Source organism: Oncorhynchus masou, chromosome 22, assembly GCF_036934945.1.
Source record: "Oncorhynchus masou masou isolate Uvic2021 chromosome 22, UVic_Omas_1.1, whole genome shotgun sequence".
Taxonomy (NCBI): domain Eukaryota; kingdom Metazoa; phylum Chordata; class Actinopteri; order Salmoniformes; family Salmonidae; genus Oncorhynchus; species Oncorhynchus masou.
The window spans coordinates 37,349,510-37,370,231 of record NC_088233.1 but is presented as its reverse complement, the minus strand read 5'-3'; the positions used below and the strand labels follow the sequence as shown (position 1 = coordinate 37,370,231).

The 20,722-nt window shown below is 42.9% G+C and overlaps 1 protein-coding gene across 1 annotated transcript in view; it reads right to left on the bottom strand.

Moving 5' to 3' along the window:
• Window positions 1–20,722, bottom strand: part of LOC135508828 (cadherin-13-like) — a 529,634-nt gene that overhangs the window by 150,205 nt on the left and 358,707 nt on the right. The window contains exon 7 of the mRNA XM_064929038.1: window positions 3,596–3,774. Coding sequence (XP_064785110.1) covers window positions 3,596–3,774 — 179 coding nt within the window. The remainder of the gene's footprint in view (window positions 1–3,595; window positions 3,775–20,722) is intronic.

The following is a 20,722-nucleotide window of genomic DNA, read 5'->3' as shown; positions in this document are numbered from 1 at the left end:
TGTGTGTGTGTGTGTGTGTGTGTGTGTGTGTGTGTATACATGTGTTCGGGCGTGCGTGCGTGTGTGTCAGTGACACCTGGCAAAGCCATTGCAGAGTAAACTAGATTAAAGACACAGCTTGAAACATATCAGAGCTGCTCAAATAATCATAGCAGGGTGTTGATGATTCAAACCTACAGCATTTACTTTTTATTGGCACATACTAGAAGCAAATATGACTTTCCATGATGTTATTTTCTTTTTAACTCACATTTAATAATATGTGCATTACTACTCACTGCTTTGTGCTAACCTAAAGAGCTTTACACTGCTCTGTGCTTAAGCAACAGAACACAAGCCTCGCTAATGAAAGTGCTGGCATTATAAACTATCGTGGAGGTCCCCAATGGGTTTAAGAGCATAGCAACACACTACACGACACCTGTCAGTCACTCAGAGTGCAATACATCCTCAGAGCAGCAGCAGCATGGGTCAGAGTAGATCCAGAGGAGATACGTAGCAACACATCATTATACACACGACCTCCAGCTGACCTTTCATTGTGCTTCAGCAGGAATCACAGGCTGTAATGAGGGGAGATGAGTGGAGACAAGTATAGACCAAAAGCCTTTGCTAAATATGGTACATGCACACAGCATGTACCATATAATTGAATTGACTACTTTCAAATGATAGAGGAATGTGGGAATGTACACTGAGTGTACAGACATTAGGGACACATTTCTAATATTGAGTTGCACCCCCACTCCTACAGAAAAGCCTAAATTAGTCGGGACATGGACTTGTTCAACAGGGATGCTGGCCCATGTTGACTCCAGTGCTTCCCACAGTTGTGTCAAGGTGGTCGGATGTCCTTGGTGGTGGACCATTCTTGATACACACAGGAAACTGTTGCGCTGCGTTGCAGTTCTTGACACAAACCTGTGCGCCTGGCACCCACTACCATACTCCATTCAAAGGCACTTAAATACTTTGTCTTGCCCATTCACCCTCTGAATGGCACACATACACAATCCATGTCTTCATTTTCTCAAGGCTTAAACATCCTTCTTTAACCTGTCTCCTCCCCTTCATCTACACTGATTGAAGTGGATTTAACAAGTGACATCAATAGGGGATAATCATTTTTCACCTCTTTTTTTTACATAACAGCAATTGCAGGGACACAACACAGAGAGTTGATCAACTTCACAGTGCCATGATGAGCACACGCCATGAACCCGATTCATCTGAAAAGCTGACTGGTACTGAAACAGGGGTGTAGGCCAGATAAAGCTTGGGCTAACAGTGCATCTGTGTGCTGAAGAGTGATGGCCTCCGGGTCCTGGGCAGGTCCAAGGTGAAATTGTCTGTCGGAGGAGAGGAGAGAGGAAGCTCTACTCCGCTGTGCTCCAGGTACTGATGACTGTGGACAGGATGTAGGATAGTCAGGATGAGGGGAGGGGAGGTTGGTCGTTTGACGAGGGGAGGCAGGCCGTGACAGCACAATGGACTGGAAAGTCCATTAATCACAATGCACCACAGCCAGGAGACTGAGACAACAGCTCTAAACACTAACATGAAACATATACACGTAGGCACACACAAACCCACATAAAAACACACACAGAGCCCATTATTCTGTGTAATCAATCTGACAGACAGCTGGTATAACTCACACATTGTGTCAAATCAACCCATCACATCAGCCACGGGAAAGGCTTAAAAATGCAAACATACCTTTACATCCACTGCAATTTAAAGTTGATTCCTTTCTGAAGAACAAGTGAAAGCATTTGATGTTAACCAATTGATTTTGCCATGATTGAAATGTCTGAGCATGAGAGTGTTGTGTAGTTCTGGCCAGCGTCTGTGAGACTGTGTCCATCAGATTGACTACTGATAGACTACTGCTCTTAGGCTTGCAGAGACAGAGAGATCCGATCTCTAAAGTCTGTCTTTCCTGTCTGATGGGCTACATACAGTATATGCTACTTCACAGCCCCTAGGAAAATTGGCCCCTTCTGTGTACGATATTAGCTGTCAAAAATATAGTCTGCCATTGATCCAAAAAGTGAGAGACAGAAAGAGAGGAGAGAGGAGCAGACAAAGTGGAGGGAAAAATAGACACGGAGGACATAGATGCGCATATCAAGACAGAATTTAACGCCTGAGTGAGAGTGGTGGAGGGAAAATCAACTTGATTTCAATGTGACAAAATAGATTTTCAAAATTTCCGATGGACTGCTTTTCCTCCCGTGGTACCATGGAATGTCCATCTAAATACACTTACAGCTCAACCTGAATTATGTCCAATGCATTTACAGGGTGGAGGAACAACGTTTTCCATCCAGCAAAAAAAAGTAGTTTGGTGTGCCAGACGGAGGACGATACATACTTCTGAGTATCTGCTGAAGTAGCCAAGGTTTAAAGCTCTCCAGACACCTAGAAGATATAGATGTAGGATCTCTTGTGTTGCTGAGAATTTTCCTGCTCAGCACGTAATGCAAACTTGCAGTGTATTCGATGTTTAAAAAGACTTCTAAAGACAATGATTTGTTGATTTTTGGTGTGTTAGCTGGGGCTGGGGCAAAAGTGTGACACCAATCAGGCCACCGAGCACTGAAGTTGCCTCTCCCTTGTTTAGATAATTTTCATGCTCATTAAACTATTCAGTGACCACTCATGCCCTGTGGATGGGTGCATTGTCATGGGAGCCAAAATAATGGCTTTTTCTACATGACCCTAAGCATGATGGGATGTTAATTACTTAAGTATCTCAGGAAGCACACCTGTGTGGAAGCACCTGCTTTCAATATACTTTGTATCCCTCATTTACTAAAGTGTTTCCCTCATTTACAAAAGTTGTTCCATTATTTTGGCAGTTACCGGTATATGGGACTTTGTCTATTTTGGCTGTAACACAGACACAGGTATGAACTATAAACATGCAATAAAGGGGTGATCACATTCAATACAACCCACTAATCATGCAATTTCTAACTCAACAGAAATCAATAGCATCTTCATGAGCACACAGACCAGGCGCTCAATGTTTGAATTACACACAGTACTAACACATTTATCAATTAATCATCTATGAGAGTTATAGCTCAGAGATCCACTCATTGCCATTTGATAGTGATTTCCCTGTTCCAGCTGAGAGGTTTCTGTTGGACTTGTTGGACACAGCCGATGCTGGTGGATAAGTGTGTATCACCTCAATTAAACCAAGCTCTAAGTGTCTGACAACAGCTAATATTCCTCTTCCACGAGCACAGTGAATCGATGTTCTGGCATTCGTCACCCCGCTGAAAAAGCAATCATGCCGTTGTCTCGCTCCGGTTAAGGAATGGGGCGATGCTGCCTCCGCTTGCTCATTAGAATGCACCACAGAAATCACCCCCCGCCTTCCCTCACCCCCCTCATCTCCCCAGCACAGTGACCCCCTCTCCCGCCTCCTTCATTCACCTATCTACAGTCTCTTTACTGACAATAACAACAGTGATTTAAAACATCATGGTCATGAGACAGTGAGGCAGTGAGACAGCAGCAGTGTTTTGAGGCCCCATTAGATCAGTCTGGAGAGGCTCCCAGCCTGGCCCAGCACACTCACCTCTCTGTCCAGCAGCGTGGGGGAGATCACAGTGACAATGTTTCCGCTCTCTGGGTTGATGTAGAACATGTTGGGCGAGGGTTTATCGGGGGACTGCCTCACGATGTTGTAACGCAGCACTGCGTTCTGCAACCTGGGGTCATCAGCATCCTCTGCTGTCATCGTCATCACCACAGTTCCTTTGGAAACAGACACAAGTTCGTTAAATGTTTACAGCAATATCTTGGGCACAACCTACAGATGTAGGATCTTAATTTGAGCCAGTTTTCTACATTAGAAAAATCTTGCAGCAACTGGAAATGTGAATTATTTTGTGGATTATATTTAATGGACATTTTTGAAGGGATTGATTTTTCATGAGGGAAAATCAAGTCTGAAATTTAAAAGTGGAAATTACAAACTTCAGAAGCCTTTTTAAACCTCAGATATAATACATGTTTAAACTTTACTGCGTTGCAGGAAATTTCTCCTGCAACAGGGTGATCAAATTAAGATCCTACATCAGTATGATAAGCATTCCAGACTGATAAAGTCAGTCACTGTCAATCACATGAAAGTACTTTGGGTTACCAAATCACAAGTATGATGAAAATATGAGCCTGTTCAACGCCGATCTAACAACAAGGACTGAGACAAAGGCTAAGAATAATGACGGGCATTAGTCAGAATCTCACGATGCAACTCACATCCTTTACTAATTCATTTTCTCCCTAATGCTGGTCAGAACGATACACCACATGTGATTTGGTAATGGAACAGGAACGGAGAGCCACCCAGTCTAAGCTGAAATCCCAGTCAATCCTTGACATCTCTTCAACGCTCCATCGTCATGTCTCAGTGATGAGCCTCACACTTCCACTCTAAAAGCGAGAGAATTTGTTAGCTGCTGGGATGGCAATCTCTCTCCCACCTCATATTCTCTCACTACACACATCTCATATGAAAACAGCAAGACATCTCTGTAGAGCCTGGAAATGTAGTTTGGACCACTGTAGAGTCATAGTACCAATAAAAAAGGTTTAGTCGTCATTCTTATCAGCCTATTACTATGACCTCTTCCATTACTTGTTATTTTAGATTTGACTCTTTATTATTGATTATTGTACTGCAATGTTGAGAGAGCTAGCAAACAATAATTTCAACTACACGTTTGAACTGCTCTAAACTGTGTTTGTGACAAATAACATTTGATTTGTCCGCTCAACCTTCACGTTAGATGATTCTTTGCTATGGAGTATTAGCCCGGAACTCAGTCAAATCAGCAACAAATTAGCCAAAAGTGCAAAAACTGCATCAGACTGCATCAAGTATGTTAAATAGTTGCTTTAGTGTAAATGGACATATGGTCAGTAGTATATAATGGAGGGCAGAGAGGCAGAGAGGTATGGGTTTGATCCCCTGGCAGGTGTTTGAAGTGTAAGCTGAACTATTTGTAGTGGGTATAGCAGTAATCCTTCTACAGGCTAATTACAGAGGCCCTGTGTGTCACAGAGCTCTCAGCAGACAGACAGATAGATAGACAGACAATCTCTTTACCATTCCACACACACACATTCAGTAACTGGCTAACAGACACCCCACATCCACATACGCCACAGAGCTCAACACAGTGAGTAACTCAGTCAAACATACACTCAAAACACACAAGCTGTCATCCATTGAACTCGTGACCATGGCTGACATATCCCTCCAGAATAATTAGTGTCTCTGTTTTAATTATAGGATCTGTCGGTTGGGACAGACAGAGTCGAGTACTGATGGGTGGTGCTCCGGCACAGTAATTTCACAGACCATCACACTACACAGTCCCTGGCTGATGCAGCCATCTCTACTGACTGGGCTAGAGAGGCCCATGGGTTACACAGCTCCCCATGCATGGGTTATTCTATCTATCCACTGCTATTTCCAGTGGACCAGGATTATTCACTGTCGTCCCTATACTGTACATGTTACTTGGCTAAAAGCTCTAAAGTTGTGCACCAGACCAAGCCATGATTGCCAATACTGATAGAGAGTGAGTTTAAATGTTAAAGATCACTTCTACAATGCGGAGTTAATCAAGATACTGAGTGTTTTGTGAATATAAATATGCAAATGACACATAGACATCATACTTCTAATCATTAATCGTGACTCTCGAAACAAAGATGAAGATGTAAGCTGGAAACATTGTTTCTGTGCTTTCACCTTCTGGGTGTAGTGATAAAGATAGAGATAACTCAGGAAGTGAATCTGACAATACATGCACCTGTGAGAACTGTTAAGGCGTCCACATGATCATCATTTGCTATTGTAAAAACTCACTTATTATGGCTTTACATCACCTGCCATCACATGGTTGGACAGTTACTTATCCAATAGAACTCAGAGAGTATATGTATTATATGTAGTGAGATAACCAATGGGCTCATCACTCCTTTGAAAAAAACATACACTAAACACTTGGAAGTCAATTAATCCGCCATCATTGGCACAATGGAAAAATCGAATGATATATTATTGGAATATTTATATAGCATGGGTGACTGAGAAAAACACATTGGCACAAAAAATGTCAAACAATAATACAAGCATTAGAGATGGGGATGTGAGCTGGCGGGTCTGGGCAGATGAGATGTAGTCATTGTTTGTACGTGTCTGTAAGTTACTGGTCGTATGAACATGTTTTTCGGGGAATAAAAAAATTATATTTTTATGAAACATTTCTGTGTTGAAAATACTTAACCACTTGTTAAATCTAAACTCAGAAAAAAAAGAAATGTCCCTTTTTCAGGACCCTGTCTTTCAAATATAATTCATAAAAATCCAAATAACTTCACAGATCATTGTAAAGTGTTTAAACACTTTCCCCCATGCTTGTTCAATGAACCATAAACAATTAAGGAACATACACCTGTGGAACGGTCGTTAAGACACTAACAGCTTAACGGTAGGCAATTAAGGTCACAGTTATGAAAACTTAGGACACTAAAGAGGCCTTTCTACTGACTCTGAAATACACCAAAAGAAAGATGAACAGGATCCCTGCTCACCTGCGTGAACGTGTCTTAGGCATGTGGCAAGAAGGCATGAGGACTGCAGATGTGGCCAGGGGAATACATTGCAAAGTCCTTACTGTGAGACGCCTAAGACAGCGCTACAGGGATACAGGATGGACTGCTGATCGTCCTCGCAGTGGCAGACCACAAGTAACAACACCTGCACAGGATTGGTACATCCGAACATCACACCTGCGGGACAGGTACAGGATGGCAACAACAACTGCCCAAGTTACACCAGGAATGCACAATCCCTCCATCAGTGCTCAGACTGTCCACAATAGGCTGAGAGAGGCTGGATTGAGGGCTAGTAGGCCTGCTGTAAGGCAACAACGTCGCCTATGGGCACAAACCCACCGTCACTGGACCAGACAGGACTGACAATAAGTGCCCTTCACGGATGAGTCTCGGTTTTGTCTCACCAGGGGTGATGGTCGGATTCGCGTTTATCGTCGAAGGAATGAGCGTCACACCGAGGCCTGTACTCTGGAGCGTGATCGATTTGGAGGTGGAGGGTCCGTCATGGCTAAGCAAGCTTAGCTATAAAAAAAACTGATAAAAAAACATATTGTAACACAGCACCTCTCCTCTTTCTAAAGATCTAATTTAACTGTACTGTATATACGAATATGAATATGTACAGTGCCTTGCGAAAGTATTCGGCCCCCTTGAACTTTGCGACCTTTTGCCACATTTCAGGCTTCAAACATAAATATATAAAACTGAATTTTTTTGTGAAGAATCAACAACAAGTGGGACACAATCATGAAGTGGAACGACATTTATTGGATATTTCAAACTTTTTTAACAAATCAAAAACAAATCAAAAACTGAAAAATTGGGTGCTGTAAGTCAAAATTATTCAGCCCTTTGACTTTCAGCAGTTTTCAGTTCTTTCCACAGATTCATTGGATTCAGGTCTGGACTTTGACTTGGCCATTCTAACACCTGGATATGTTTATTTTTGAACCATTCCATTGTTTTTGCATGTTTTGGATCATTGTCTTGCTGGAAGACAAATCTCCGTCCCAGTCTCAGGTCTTTTGCAGACTCCATCAGGATTTCTTCCAGAATGGTCCTGATCCATCTTCCCATCAATTTTAACCATCTTCCCTGTCCCTGCTGAAGAAAAGCTGATGCTGCCACCACCATGTTTGACAGTGGGTAGGTGTGTTCAGGGTGATGAGCTGTGTTGCTTTTACGCCAAACATAACGTTTTGCATTGTTGCCAAAAAGTTCAATTTTGATCTGACCAGAGCACCTTCTTCCAATGTTTGGTGTGTCTCCCAGGTGGCTTGTGGCAAACAAAAGACACTTTTATGGATATCTTTAAGAAATGGCTTTCTTCTTGCCACTCTTCCATAAAGGCCAGATTTGTGCAATATACGACTGATTGTTGTCCTATGGACAGAGTCTCCCACCTCAGCTGTAGATCTCTGCAGTTCATCCAGAGTGATCATGGGCCTCTTGGCTGCATCTCTGATCAGTCTTCTCCTTGATGAGCTGAAGGTTTAGAGGGACGGCCAGGTCTTGGTAGATTTGCAGTGGTCTGATACTCCTTCCATTTCAATATTATCGCTTGCACAGTGCTCCTTGTTTAAAGCTTTGGAAATCTTTTTGTATCCAAATCCGTTTAAACTTCTTCACAACAGTATCTCGGACCTGTGTAATCAAGTCTCCGTATAAATGCACCTGCACTGTGATAGTCTCAGAGGTCAGTTAAAAGCGCAGAGAGCATCATGAAATGTCGTTCCACTTCATGATTGTGTCCCACTTGTTGTTGATTCTTCACAAAAAATACAGTTTTATATCTTTATGTTTGAAGCCTGAAATGTGGCAAAAGGTCGCAAAGTTCAAGGGGGCCAAATACTTTCGCAAGGCACTGTATATATGAATAGTGTTTAAATAGTATTTTTGTTGCCTCTTGTTGTCTTTCCTAGATAAAACATTTTTTATTTATTTTGAATTGAATGTCATATCTTATGTCTTGTCTATTACTTTTTCAGTTTTTGATTTGTTAAAAAAGTTTGAAATATCTAAATGTATTTTGTTGTGTCATGTATTTTCACAAAAAATACAGTTTTATATCTTTATGTTTGAAGCAAATGGAAGAAAGTTCAAGGGGGCCAAATGCATGTGCAGCAAATAGGGCCTCTTGATCCTAATAAACTAAGCCAATATAACTGTAGAAGAGCTCCTGTGAATTGTCTCCAAACCCTCTATACATCACCTGGTTGCATGCCAAAGATCAAATTACTGGGCTCCTGATGTGATTAACCCATACAGACCCCCATTGACCTTAGGCCTATCTGCTCAGACAGACTGAAAGGAATGACAGAGGTACCTACTATCAATATGCGCATGCAGGGAGATAGCAACCAGCTACCATCAGCACGCACACACACACACACACACACACACACACACACACACACACACACACACACACACACACACACACACACACACACACACACACACACACAACCCTAAAAGCACTAAAGGGGTTCAATTTTGTCCAAAAATTTAATAATTTCTGATCCTTCTGAAATTATAGGACTTTGTCAAGCAACTAGTCCTAAATAAACATGTACCACAATTTCATGTGTCAATATGGAGCAATGGAATATAATCTCTATTTTGTATACTAGTAGTGCACAGCTAAACTGAAAATGTGGTCTCAATAGTAAACTTTGTGAGGGAAAAAAAGCACCAAATTTGGCACAGAGGTAGACGTATGTACCCTGACAATATACAGATATGAAGCCACCTAGATTTGGCCCCTGTGGGCCATTACACTTACAAAATAACACCAAAAAAAGAAAATACATATTTTGCTTTCAGTCAATGTTTCTATACATCTTTCAGATGCAACTGGAACAGAGTTGATAGATCATAGCAGTTTGAAGGCTGATGCCCTTATCAATGGCCCTCTTAGGTCATACCGGTTTTATAAGATTTGCTAAATCGCCAATTTCTCAGCCTCTGACCATCACAGAAACACAACACTTTGAATGAATAACATAACAACGTTCATAAAAAGTAGCTATGGACGAAATGTATCAAAATATCTGTTCATAATATGAAAAACATAAATATACAGTATATACATATCAAATGTGACTATAAATGTGTGAAATGTTTTACATATATGCTTATTTGGGGAAATTTAAACAATTTAGGTTGTGTAACAAAAGGTTAATAAAATAATAAGTGTTACTGCTTGACAGACTGAATCCAAGATGGCGTAGCAGTCAGACGTCTTTGTCCTGTCGTGTCTCTTGTATACATCGTTTTACATCTTTTTCGTTGCATATCCTTTAAAATATTTTGCTAAACCTGAACATCTAAATACTCTCCTGCAACCCGCCTCACAAAATGTGGTGTGGATCTGCTTTTTTCCCCTAAAGTATTTATATTTACTTCGGATCTGGAATCCCTCATCTGAAGCTAGCCAGCTAACTACCAGCTATCAGTCAGCAAACCATTGCCAGCGGTCAACAGCTAACCTTCAGCTCGGAAAGCTCTCGTCAGTTCGAACAACGTGACTCTAACCAGAGCATAACGGACCTGTTATTTTTATCCCCAGATTCCTACCGCAAACAAACATTTTCATCTGGATCTTCACAACTAGCTAACTGCAATCCCGGATGACTACTCCTCGCCAGCGTTTCCATCCCAGAGCAAGCACCAATTAGCTTTTTTTTTGTTTTTTTTACCTTAATTTTACTAGGCAAGTCAGTTAAGAACAAATTCTTATTTTCAATGACAGCCTAGGAACAGTGGGTTAACTGCCTGTTCAGGGGTAGAACGACAGATTTGTACCTTGTCAGCTCGGGGATTTGAACTTGCAACCTTTTGATTACTAGTCCAACGCTCTAACCACTAGGCTACCCTGCCTCCCCATATGGCTTGAAGCTTGAAGCTAGCCCGGCCAGGGCTCCTGTGCTACCACCGAAGTATACTCCTGGGCTACAATATCCGGACCCCTTATACAGCCGGTACGGGGCATGGAACCCCGCAGAACCCCTACGACTGGAACACCGACATAATCTGCCCGAGGACTCCAACAGGCCCCTCAGGCGCGACGCCCGCTGAAGGCCCATTATGCTAACCAGCTAGGCCTGCTAGATACCTAGAGCTACTTGGAACCCTACTAATTTCACGACTGGTTTATCGACGTCACCGCACGATGAGGCAAAAACAGACTTACCCCCATCGCGACGTCCCGCAAAGGCTAACTTTCTAGCCCCTGCTATCTGCTTGCTTGCTAACCCGGTCTGCTAACTGCTAGCTTGCCAGGGCCGGTCTGCTAACTGCTAGCTTGCCTGCCCGGTCTGCTAACTGCTAGCCCTTGCTAACTGCTTGCTAACCTGGTCTGCTAACTGCCAGCCCCTGCTAACTGCTTGCTAACCCGGCCTGCTAACTGCTAGCCTGCCCCGGTCAACTAACTGCTAGCTGCCGGCCTGCTAACTGCTAGCTTACCTGCCCCCATCGCGACGTCCCGCAAAGGCTAACTTTCTTGCCCCTGCTATCTGCTTGCTTGCTAACCCGGCCTGCTAACTGCTAGCTTGCCAGGCCCGGTCTGCTAACTGCTAGCTTGCCTGTCCGGTCTGCTAACTGCTTGCTTGTTAACCCTGCCTGCTAACTGCTAGCTTGCCCCGGTCTACTAGCTGCTAGCTTGTTTAGCCCAGCCTACTAACTGTTAGCTTGTTCGCCTGCTAACTGTCTGAATCGCCGTGTCCCCAGCCAGCCCAACCACTCACTGGACCCATATGTTCACTTGGCTACGCATGCTTCTCTCTAATATCAATATGCCTTGTCCATTACTGTCCTGGTTAGTGATTACTGTCTTATTTCACTGTAGAGCCTCTAGCCCTGCTCAATATGCCTTAACCAACCATGTTGTTCCACCTCCTATATATACGATGACATCACCTGGTTTAAACATCTCTAGAGACTATATCTCTCCATTACTCAATGCCTAGGTTTACCTCCAATGTACTCATCACATCCTACCTTACCTTTGTCTGTATACTATACCTTGAATCTATGCTACCGTGCCCAGAAACCTGCTCCTTTTACTCTTTGTTCTGAACATGCTAGATGGCCAGTTCATATAATCTTTAGCCGTAACCTTATCTTACTTCTCCTCTGTTCCTCTGGTGATGTGGAGGTTAATTCAAGGTCCTGCAGTGCCTAGCTCCACTCCCACCCCCCAGGTGCTCTCATTTGTTGACTTCTGTAAATGTAAAAGCCTTGGTTTCATGCATGTTAACATTAGAAGCCTACTCCCTAAATTTGTTTTACTCACTGCTTTAGTACACTCTGCCAACCTAGATGTCTTAGCCGTGTCTGAATCCTGGTTTAGGGAAACCACCAAAAACCCTGAAATTTCCATTGCTAACTATAACGTTTCCGCCAAGATAGAACTACCAAAGGGGGCGGTGTTGCAATCTACTGCAAAGATAGATAGTAATACAGAACTCTGCAGGCTAAGTCTGTACACAAACAATTTGAGCTTCTACTTATAAAAATTCACCTTTCCAGAAACAAGTCTCTCACTGTTGCCGCTTGCTATAGATCTCCCTCTGCCCCCAGCTGTGCGCTCGAAACCATATGTGAATTGATTGCTCGCTTTCTATCTTCTGAGCTCGTGCTACTAGGTGACCTAAACTGGGACATGCTTAACACCCCGGCTATCCTACAAACTAAGCTTGATGCCCTCAATCTCACACAAATTATCAATGAACCTACCAGGTACAACCCCAAATCAGTAAACACGTGCACCCTCATAGATGTCATCCTAACTAATTCGCCCTCCAAATACACCTCTGCTGTTTTCAATTAAGATCTCAGCGATCACTGCCTCATTGCCTGCATCCGTAATGGGTCTTGCGACCAAACGACCACCCATCATCACTGTCAAACGCTCCCTGAAACACTTCTGCGAGCAGGCCTTTCTAATCGACCTGGCTGGGGTATCCTGGAATGACATTGACCTCATCCCTTCAGTAGATGATACCTGGCTATTCTTTAAAAGTGCCTTCCTTACCATCTTAAATAAGCATGCCCCTCTCAATTTTTTTTAACTAGGAATATATATAGTCCTTGGTTCACTCCAGACCTGTCTGCCCTTACCAGCACAAAAGCGTTCTGTATTAGCATTGAATAGCCCCCGTGATATGCAACTTTTCAGGAAAGTTAAGAACAAATATACACAGGCTGTTAGAAAAGCGAAGTCAAGCTTTGTCAAACAGAAATTTGCATCCTGTAGTACTAACTCAAAAGTTCTGGGACACTGTAAAGTCCATGGAGAATAAGAGCACCTCCTCCCAGCTGCCCACTGCTCTGAGGCTAGGAAAAACCGTCACCACCGATAAATCCACTATAATTGAGAATTCAATAAGCATTTCTCTACAGCTGGCCATGCTTTCCACATGGCTACCCCTACCCCGGTCAACTGCCTGGCACCCTCCACAGCAACCCGCCAAAGCCCCCACCATTTCTCCTTTACCCAAATCCAGAGAGCTGATGTTCTGAAAGAGCTGCAAAATCTGGACCCCTACACATTTTTTATTTTACCTTTATTTAACTAGGCAAGTCAGTTAAGAACAAATTCTTATTTTCAATGATGGCCTAGGAACAGTGGGTTAACTGCCTGTTCAGGGGCAGCCTGTCAGCTCAGGGATTTGAACTTACACCCTTCTGGGTACGAGTCCAATGCTTTAACCACTAGGCTACCCTGCCACCCCAAATCAGCTGGGCTAGACAATCTGGACCCTGTCTTTCTAAAATTATCTTCCGAAATTGTTGCAACCCCTATTACTAGCCTGTTCGACCTCTCTTTCATATCGTCTGAGTTTCCCAAAGATTGGAAAGCTGCCGCGGTCATCCCCCTCTTCAAAGGGGGTGACACCCTAGACCCAAACTGCTACAGACCTATATCTATCCTACCCTGTCTTTCTAAGGTCTTTGAAAGCAAAGTTAACAAACAGATTACTGACCATTTCGAATCCCACCATACCTTCTCCCCTATGCAATCTGGTTTCAGAGCTGGTCATGGGTGCACCTCAGCCATGTTCAAGGTTCTAAAGAACATCATAACCGCCATCGATGAGAGACATTACTGTGCAGCCATATTCATCGACCTGGCCAAGGCTTTCGACCCTGTCAATCACAACATTCTTATTGGCAGACTCGACAGCCTTGGTTTCTCAAATGATTGCCTGGCCTGGTTTACCAACTACTTCTCTGAGTTCAGTGTGTCAAATCGGAGGGTCTGTTGTCTGGACCTCTGACAGTCTCTATGGGTGTGCCACAGGATTCAATTCTCAGGCCGACTCTCTTTTCTGTATACATCAATGATGTTGCTCTTGCTGCTGGTGATTCTCTGATCCACCTCTACGCAGACGACACGTTCTGTATACTTCTGGCCCGTCCTTGGACACTGTGTTAACTAACCTCCAGACGAGCTTCAATGCCATACAACTCTCCTTCCATGACCTCCAACTGCTCTTAAACGCAAGTAAAACTAAATGCATGCTATTCAATCGATCACTGCCCGCACCTACTCGCCCGTCCAGCATCACTACTCTGGACGGCTCTGACTTAGAATACGTGGACAACTACAAATACCTGGGTGTCTTGTTAGACTGTAAACTCTCATCCCAGACTCACATTAAGCATCTCCAATCCAAAATTTAATCTAGAATCGGCTTCCTATATCGCAACAAAGCATCCTTCACTCATCCTGCCAAACATACCCTCGTAAAACTGATCATCCTACCGATCCTCGACTTCGGTGATGTCATCTATAAAATAGCCTCCAACACACTACTCAACAAATTGGATGCAGTAAATCACAGTACCATCCGTTTTGTCACCAAAGCCCCATACACTACCCACCACTGCGACCTGTACGCTCTCGTTGGTTGGCCCTTGCTTCATACTCGTCGCCAAACCCACTGGCTACAGGTTATCTGCAAGTCTCTGCTAGGTAAAGCCCCGCCTTATCTCAGCTCACTGGTCACCATAGCAGCACCCACTCGTAGCACGCGCTCTAGCAGGTATATCTCACTGGTCACCCCCAAAGCCAATTCCTCCTTTGGTTGTCTTTCCTTCCAGTTCTCTACTGCCCATGACTGGAACGAATTGCAAAAATCTCTGAAGCTGGAGACTCACATCTCCCTCACTAGCTTTAAGCACCAACTGTCAGAGCAGCTTACAGATCACTGCACATGTACATAGCCCATCTGTAAACAGCCCATCAATCTACCTACCTCATCCCCATACTGGTATTTATTTATTTAGTTTTCTCTTCTGCCGATCTACCATTCCAGTGTTTAATTGCTACATTGTAATTACTTCGCCACCATGGCCTATTTATTTCCTTAACTTACCTCATTTGCACTCACTGTATATAGACTTTTGCTTTCTTTTGTTCTACTGTATTGACTGTAAGCTTTGTTTATTCCATGTGTAACACTGTGTTGCTGTATGCGTCAAATTGCTACACTTTATCTTGGCCAGGTCGCAGTTGCAAATGAGAACTTGTTCTCAACTATCCTACCTGGTTAAATAAAGGTGAAATAAAAATTTAAAAAACAGACAGTGTATCTTTGCAATCATTACCAATGACCCCTGTCAGTGTTTTTTAGCTAAAAATATGTTTGCACTTTTAGGGATAATTGAGTAATGGAACTAGATATAAAGCAATAGATGATTGCCAGAACCTAATGATAAGCCAATTACACTTTCCTTGATTTAGTGAGGAGTCATTAGCCACCATGCTTCTACATCTGCATTGCTTGCTGTTTGGTGTTTTAGGCTGGGTTTCTGTACAGCACTTTGTGACATCAGCTGATGTAAAAAGGGCTTTATAAATACATTTGATTGATTGATTGTCATCCCTCATAAAGCCCATGTTCTCGCCAGTGCCAAAGTTTAATCAATGTTAACTGCATTTGATGGTTAATGGGAGGGTGAAATGGCTGGAGACACAGAACTTCTCTCATTTTGAGAGGATGAGATAAACCCACACAGGCCAGGGGCTCCTCTCCTCATTTCTCCTCTCCATGCCAGAGACTGGGAGAAATGGAGAAGAAACAATGGAATAGATTTGTGGGTAAATGTCTATGCAAATATTTTACACACTTTTCTCCATTCCCACCTCTACATCTGTCCCTATCTCCCTTTGAGGCAGAGGGGCCTGGACCCAAGTTCCCTGTTCGCAGTTACAGTGCATTCGTAAAAGTATTCAGACCCCTTGCCCTTTTCTACATTTTTTTTAACGTTACAGCCTTATTCTAAAATTGCTTAAATTGTTTTTCCCCTCATCAATCTACACACAATACCCCAAAATTACAAAGCATAAACAGTGTTTCAGTCATTTTTGCAAATTTATAATTATTATTATTATTTCTTAAATATTACATTTACATAAGTATTCAGACCCTTTAATCCGTACTTTGTTGAAGAACCTTTGGCAGCAATTACAGCCTCGAGTTTCTCCCATTCTTCTCTGCAGCTCTGTCAGGTTGGATGTGCAGCAAAGAGGGTTCAAATCCAGGCTTTGGCTGGGCTACTCAAGGACATTCAGAGACTTGTCCCGAAGCCACTCATGCGTTGTCTTGGCTGTGTGCTTAGGGTCCTTATCCTGTTGGAAGGTGAACCTTTGCCCCCAGTCTGAGATCCTGAGCCCTCTGTAGCAGGTTTTCCTCCTCCCTCATGTGGTACCCTTCCTGCAGACTCATCCTGACATGACCCTCCAGCATGACAATGCCACCAGCCGTACTGCTCGTTCTGTGCATGATTTCCTGCAATACAGGAATGTCAGTGATCTGCCATGGCCAGCGAAGAGCCCGGATCTCAATCCCATTGAGCAGGTCTGGGACCTGTCAGAACGGAGGGTGAGGGCTAGGGCCATTCCCCGCAGAAATGTCCGGGAACTTGCAGGTGCCTTGGTGGAAGAGTGGAGTAACATCTCACAGCAAGAACTGGCAAATCTGGTGCAGTCCATGAGGAGGAGATGCACTGCAGTACTTAATACAGCTGGTGGCCACAGCAGATACTGACTGTTACTTTTGATTTTGACCCCCCTCCCTTTGTTCAGGGACACATTATTACATTTCTGCTAGTCACATGTCTGTGGAACTTGTTCAGTTTATGTCTCAGTTGTTAAAGCTTGTTATGTTCCTACAAATATTTACACATGTTATGTTTGCTGAAAATAAACGCAGTTGACAGTGAAGACGTTTCTCCTTTTGGTGAGATTATTATTAGTTTAATTATACCGTACATCGCGTTCCAGCTGGTGTCAATTCCACAAGTTACCACCGGCTAAGGCTATGATGTTGAAATGCCTCTGGACTGTTCCATCTCACTGAGCAATCCACTGTAAGAACACAAATAGCTCAATGGGAAATGAGGAGAGAGAAGGAGGGCGGGTGAACTAACTGAATAGGCTGGTTCTGAATGAGCTTAGTCAATGCAGAAAGCAGATACTCTTTACCTTCTTCCACGTTGTTGCTGTTGCTGCTATTCAGAAAGAACACTTATTGTAGTAGGAACATGTATTTTTTGTGTTGGATCTCTCTGCCGAATACCCCCAGCAGGGGTATTTGGCAGTTTACCGCCAAGGTTTTTCCATTTCTTAGCCCTTGCTTCCATAAGCAGAGCCCATAATAAAACACAGCCACAACAAATATTAAACGTACCTCCTTCTATCGTTAATGCTTTAAGTCCATTGTGCACTACCTATGGGAAGTGGGGGGGGGGGGGATGAATATTCCACTGTAGAAACACACACTTCTACTGAAGAAGCCGTCAGCTGCCTGCTGCCTACTGCTGCTTTATGGACATAACCAAGGATATCTTCACTGTCCCTTTTGTTATCTGATCTTGTGGTGGTTAATTCTCATCCTCCCTCAGCATGTACAGTATATTGCCATTCAAATAAACTAGCAACACAACCAAAACATTTCTGTGGCTCAGGATTCTCTCATTGCAAACCTCCAAAGTGCTTGAAAACAAAGAAATAGTGTCACCATCTTGGATAAAAAAAATACATTTTGCACTGTAATTAATAGCAATAATTATATAGCAACAATTAACCAATTAGGCACAACAATCAGAATGTAATCTGTTAAACTGTGATGGTCAATCTGTGGAGAATTAGAGGCCCTTCTCCAAGTACCAAAAACCACACAGTCTACAACTGTTAAACAAAAACTTTTCCCATTGATTCATTTACAGCACTTGGGTTAGTGGAAATAATTGACCTGCTATGGAAGCAGCAGTAGCATAAGTAGGACTCTAGGAGCTCCAGACCAGATTGCTATGCTGAAACACAATGGGATTTAATGACTACTGAGCTGACAGTGAGGGGAATTGACTCAAATAGTTCCTCCTCAACTTCTCACCACTCATCACATCCTAATTGTCTTTAAAGGTCTAGACTACTCACTCCAGAACACAGGGGTTGGCAGATAAATAATGTAAATTATTGATCTATGGAATATATGTATTTTTCATGTATTTTTACCAGACAAGAGAATCATCAGAATTCATCAGCCTGATGGTGCATTTTAGTATAAAGGGAACATGGAATGCTAGTAACGGAGTTATCTGACTGAAGAATGCCATTGAGATTCATGTCATAATGGAACATAACACTGACCGATGGTGGGGGAAATTATGAAAAAAGGGTTGTGGAATTTAAAAAAATGACTTTTAGAGCTGATATGAAACACACAAACGAAATGTCTGCTGGAATCTGCTGCTATCTCTGCTTCAGTTACAATACAGCAGCATGCCACAAATCCCAGAGCAATAAACAGCAAATAAACTCCACTGTATCATTCTGATAACATCTGCCCAGGCGACGTGATCCCTGGCTGTGATGTTCAGTGGAGTGAACCATGCCCTCTTCTGGCTGCAAACAGGACCACAAACCCAACCCAACCTGGCACCCAGGGCCAAGCTCAATCAGCACACATAAACACACTTCCTGTCAAAGGATTACGCATTTTGGTGGGCCAGCAAATGGCACTTACCAATTTTATTTTATTTTACCTTTATTTTACTAGGCAAGTCAGTTAAGAAGAAATTCTTATTTTCAATGACGGCCTAGGAACTGTGGGTTAACTGCCTGTTCAGGGGCAGAACGACATATTTGTACCTTGTCAGCTCGGGGATTCGAACTTGCAATCTTTCGGCAGGGTAGCCTAGTGGTTAGAGAGTTGGACTAGTAACCGAAAGGTTGCAAGTTCATATCCCTGAGCTGACAAGGTACAAATCTGAACAGGCAGTTAACCCACTGTTCCTAGGCCGTCATTGAGAAATAAGAATTTGTTCTTAACTGACTTGCCTAGTTAAATAAAGGTAAAAAAAAAAATAGTCCAACGCTCTAATCACTAGGCTACCCTGCCGCCCCACAATATCAATACAGTGGTGAAAGTTGAAGGTAGAAGTGAGAGAATAGAGGAAGAAATACAACATGAGAGGGTAGTTGCTTCAGTGTTTGTCCCTCGACTGCATCTCAAAGTACCTTGGAGCCTGCTGGTGCCCAGAACAAGAGGATTCTTTCACAGCAACAGTCAAATGGATCCCGGCCCCTTCAAACCAGCAACGAGCCAATAGCCTCTCTTTTTATCAAAGGAAATATGCACGAAGATATTGTTTCCTCTATAAAAACCTACTCCACCTCAGGTCCATTGGCATTTTCATGGACATCGTGTGATGTTATGAATGAGGCAGCTTTCAAATGACTTGCACTGAGGGCTGTGAGTGGCAGAGAGAGCTGCTCATTTTATTCCTATCACATTTATGAAATAAATAATGAATGGGTAAATAGCTAGCTATAAACAGTTGAAAGTAAATTACGTTAGATCATTAAATGAAATGTAATTCCTTCCATTGTCAAACAAATTAATCATATTTTAAATTATTAGAATCAATACATTTAAGGTTACAGTGATAAAAAAAGTGTATTTGTTGGAATAAATAGGATAAATAGGCTGCATTATTGTTATCAGACATCTCCTCCAGACACAGTCTTCTTTACAATCAGTTCGGTGTGTATCCTCCATCAATCACTTCAAGTCTGCTGGGAATAGCTGCTTACCGATATCATATTCTGTAGAGCGCTGACTAAAGCTGTCACTGGTATTTCTAGTTCAGAACACAACATTTTTTTAAGTGCATATTTGTATTTTAGCACTTTGATTACAGTCCAACTTTCTCTGGTTTACGGCAGGTAGCCTGGCGGGTAAGAGCGTTGGGCCAGTTATCGAAAGATTGCCGGATCGAATCCCTGAGCTGACAAGGTAAAAATCTGTCATTCTGCCCCTGAGCAAGGCAGTTAACCCACTGTTCCTCGGGCACTAAAGATGTGGATGTCGATTAAGGCAGCCCTCCGTACCTCTCTGATTCAGAGGGTTTGGGTTCAAATGCGGAAGACACATCTCAGTTGAATGCATTCATTTGTACAACTGACTAGGTGTCCCCCTTTCCCTGTATCCTCCTTTACGCTGCTTATAAACCCACTGACCCCCTCTCTTGCACTGGTCTATGCACATTCATACTACACTGCCACTCCAACCCACACACTACATATGCTCAGACACACGTGCGTATTGACGCCACACACACACACACACACACACACGCACACTGATACACTCTGCAAATATGCTGTTGCTTCTCTGTTTATTATCTACCCTGATTGCCTAGTCGCTTCTTACCCCTACCTACATGTACATATTACCTCAACTATCTCATACTCCTGCACATTGACTCGGTACTGATACTCCTTCTATATAGCCTCGTTATTGTTATGTTATTGTGTTACTATTTCCATTTTTTATTTAGCCATTTTTGTTTACTTTTTAACTCTGCATTGTTGGGAAAGGGCTTGTAAGTAAGAATTTCACAGTAAAGTCCACACCTGTTGTATTCGGTGACAAATAAAATGTGATTTTATATTCTGAAGTGTGTGCAGTTTTCCATGCTTGTCAGATACTAACCCTGGTCAGTTTTAAGCAGCTCTCATGGTTTAGTCACTTCCCCACACCTCATACTCATCTGT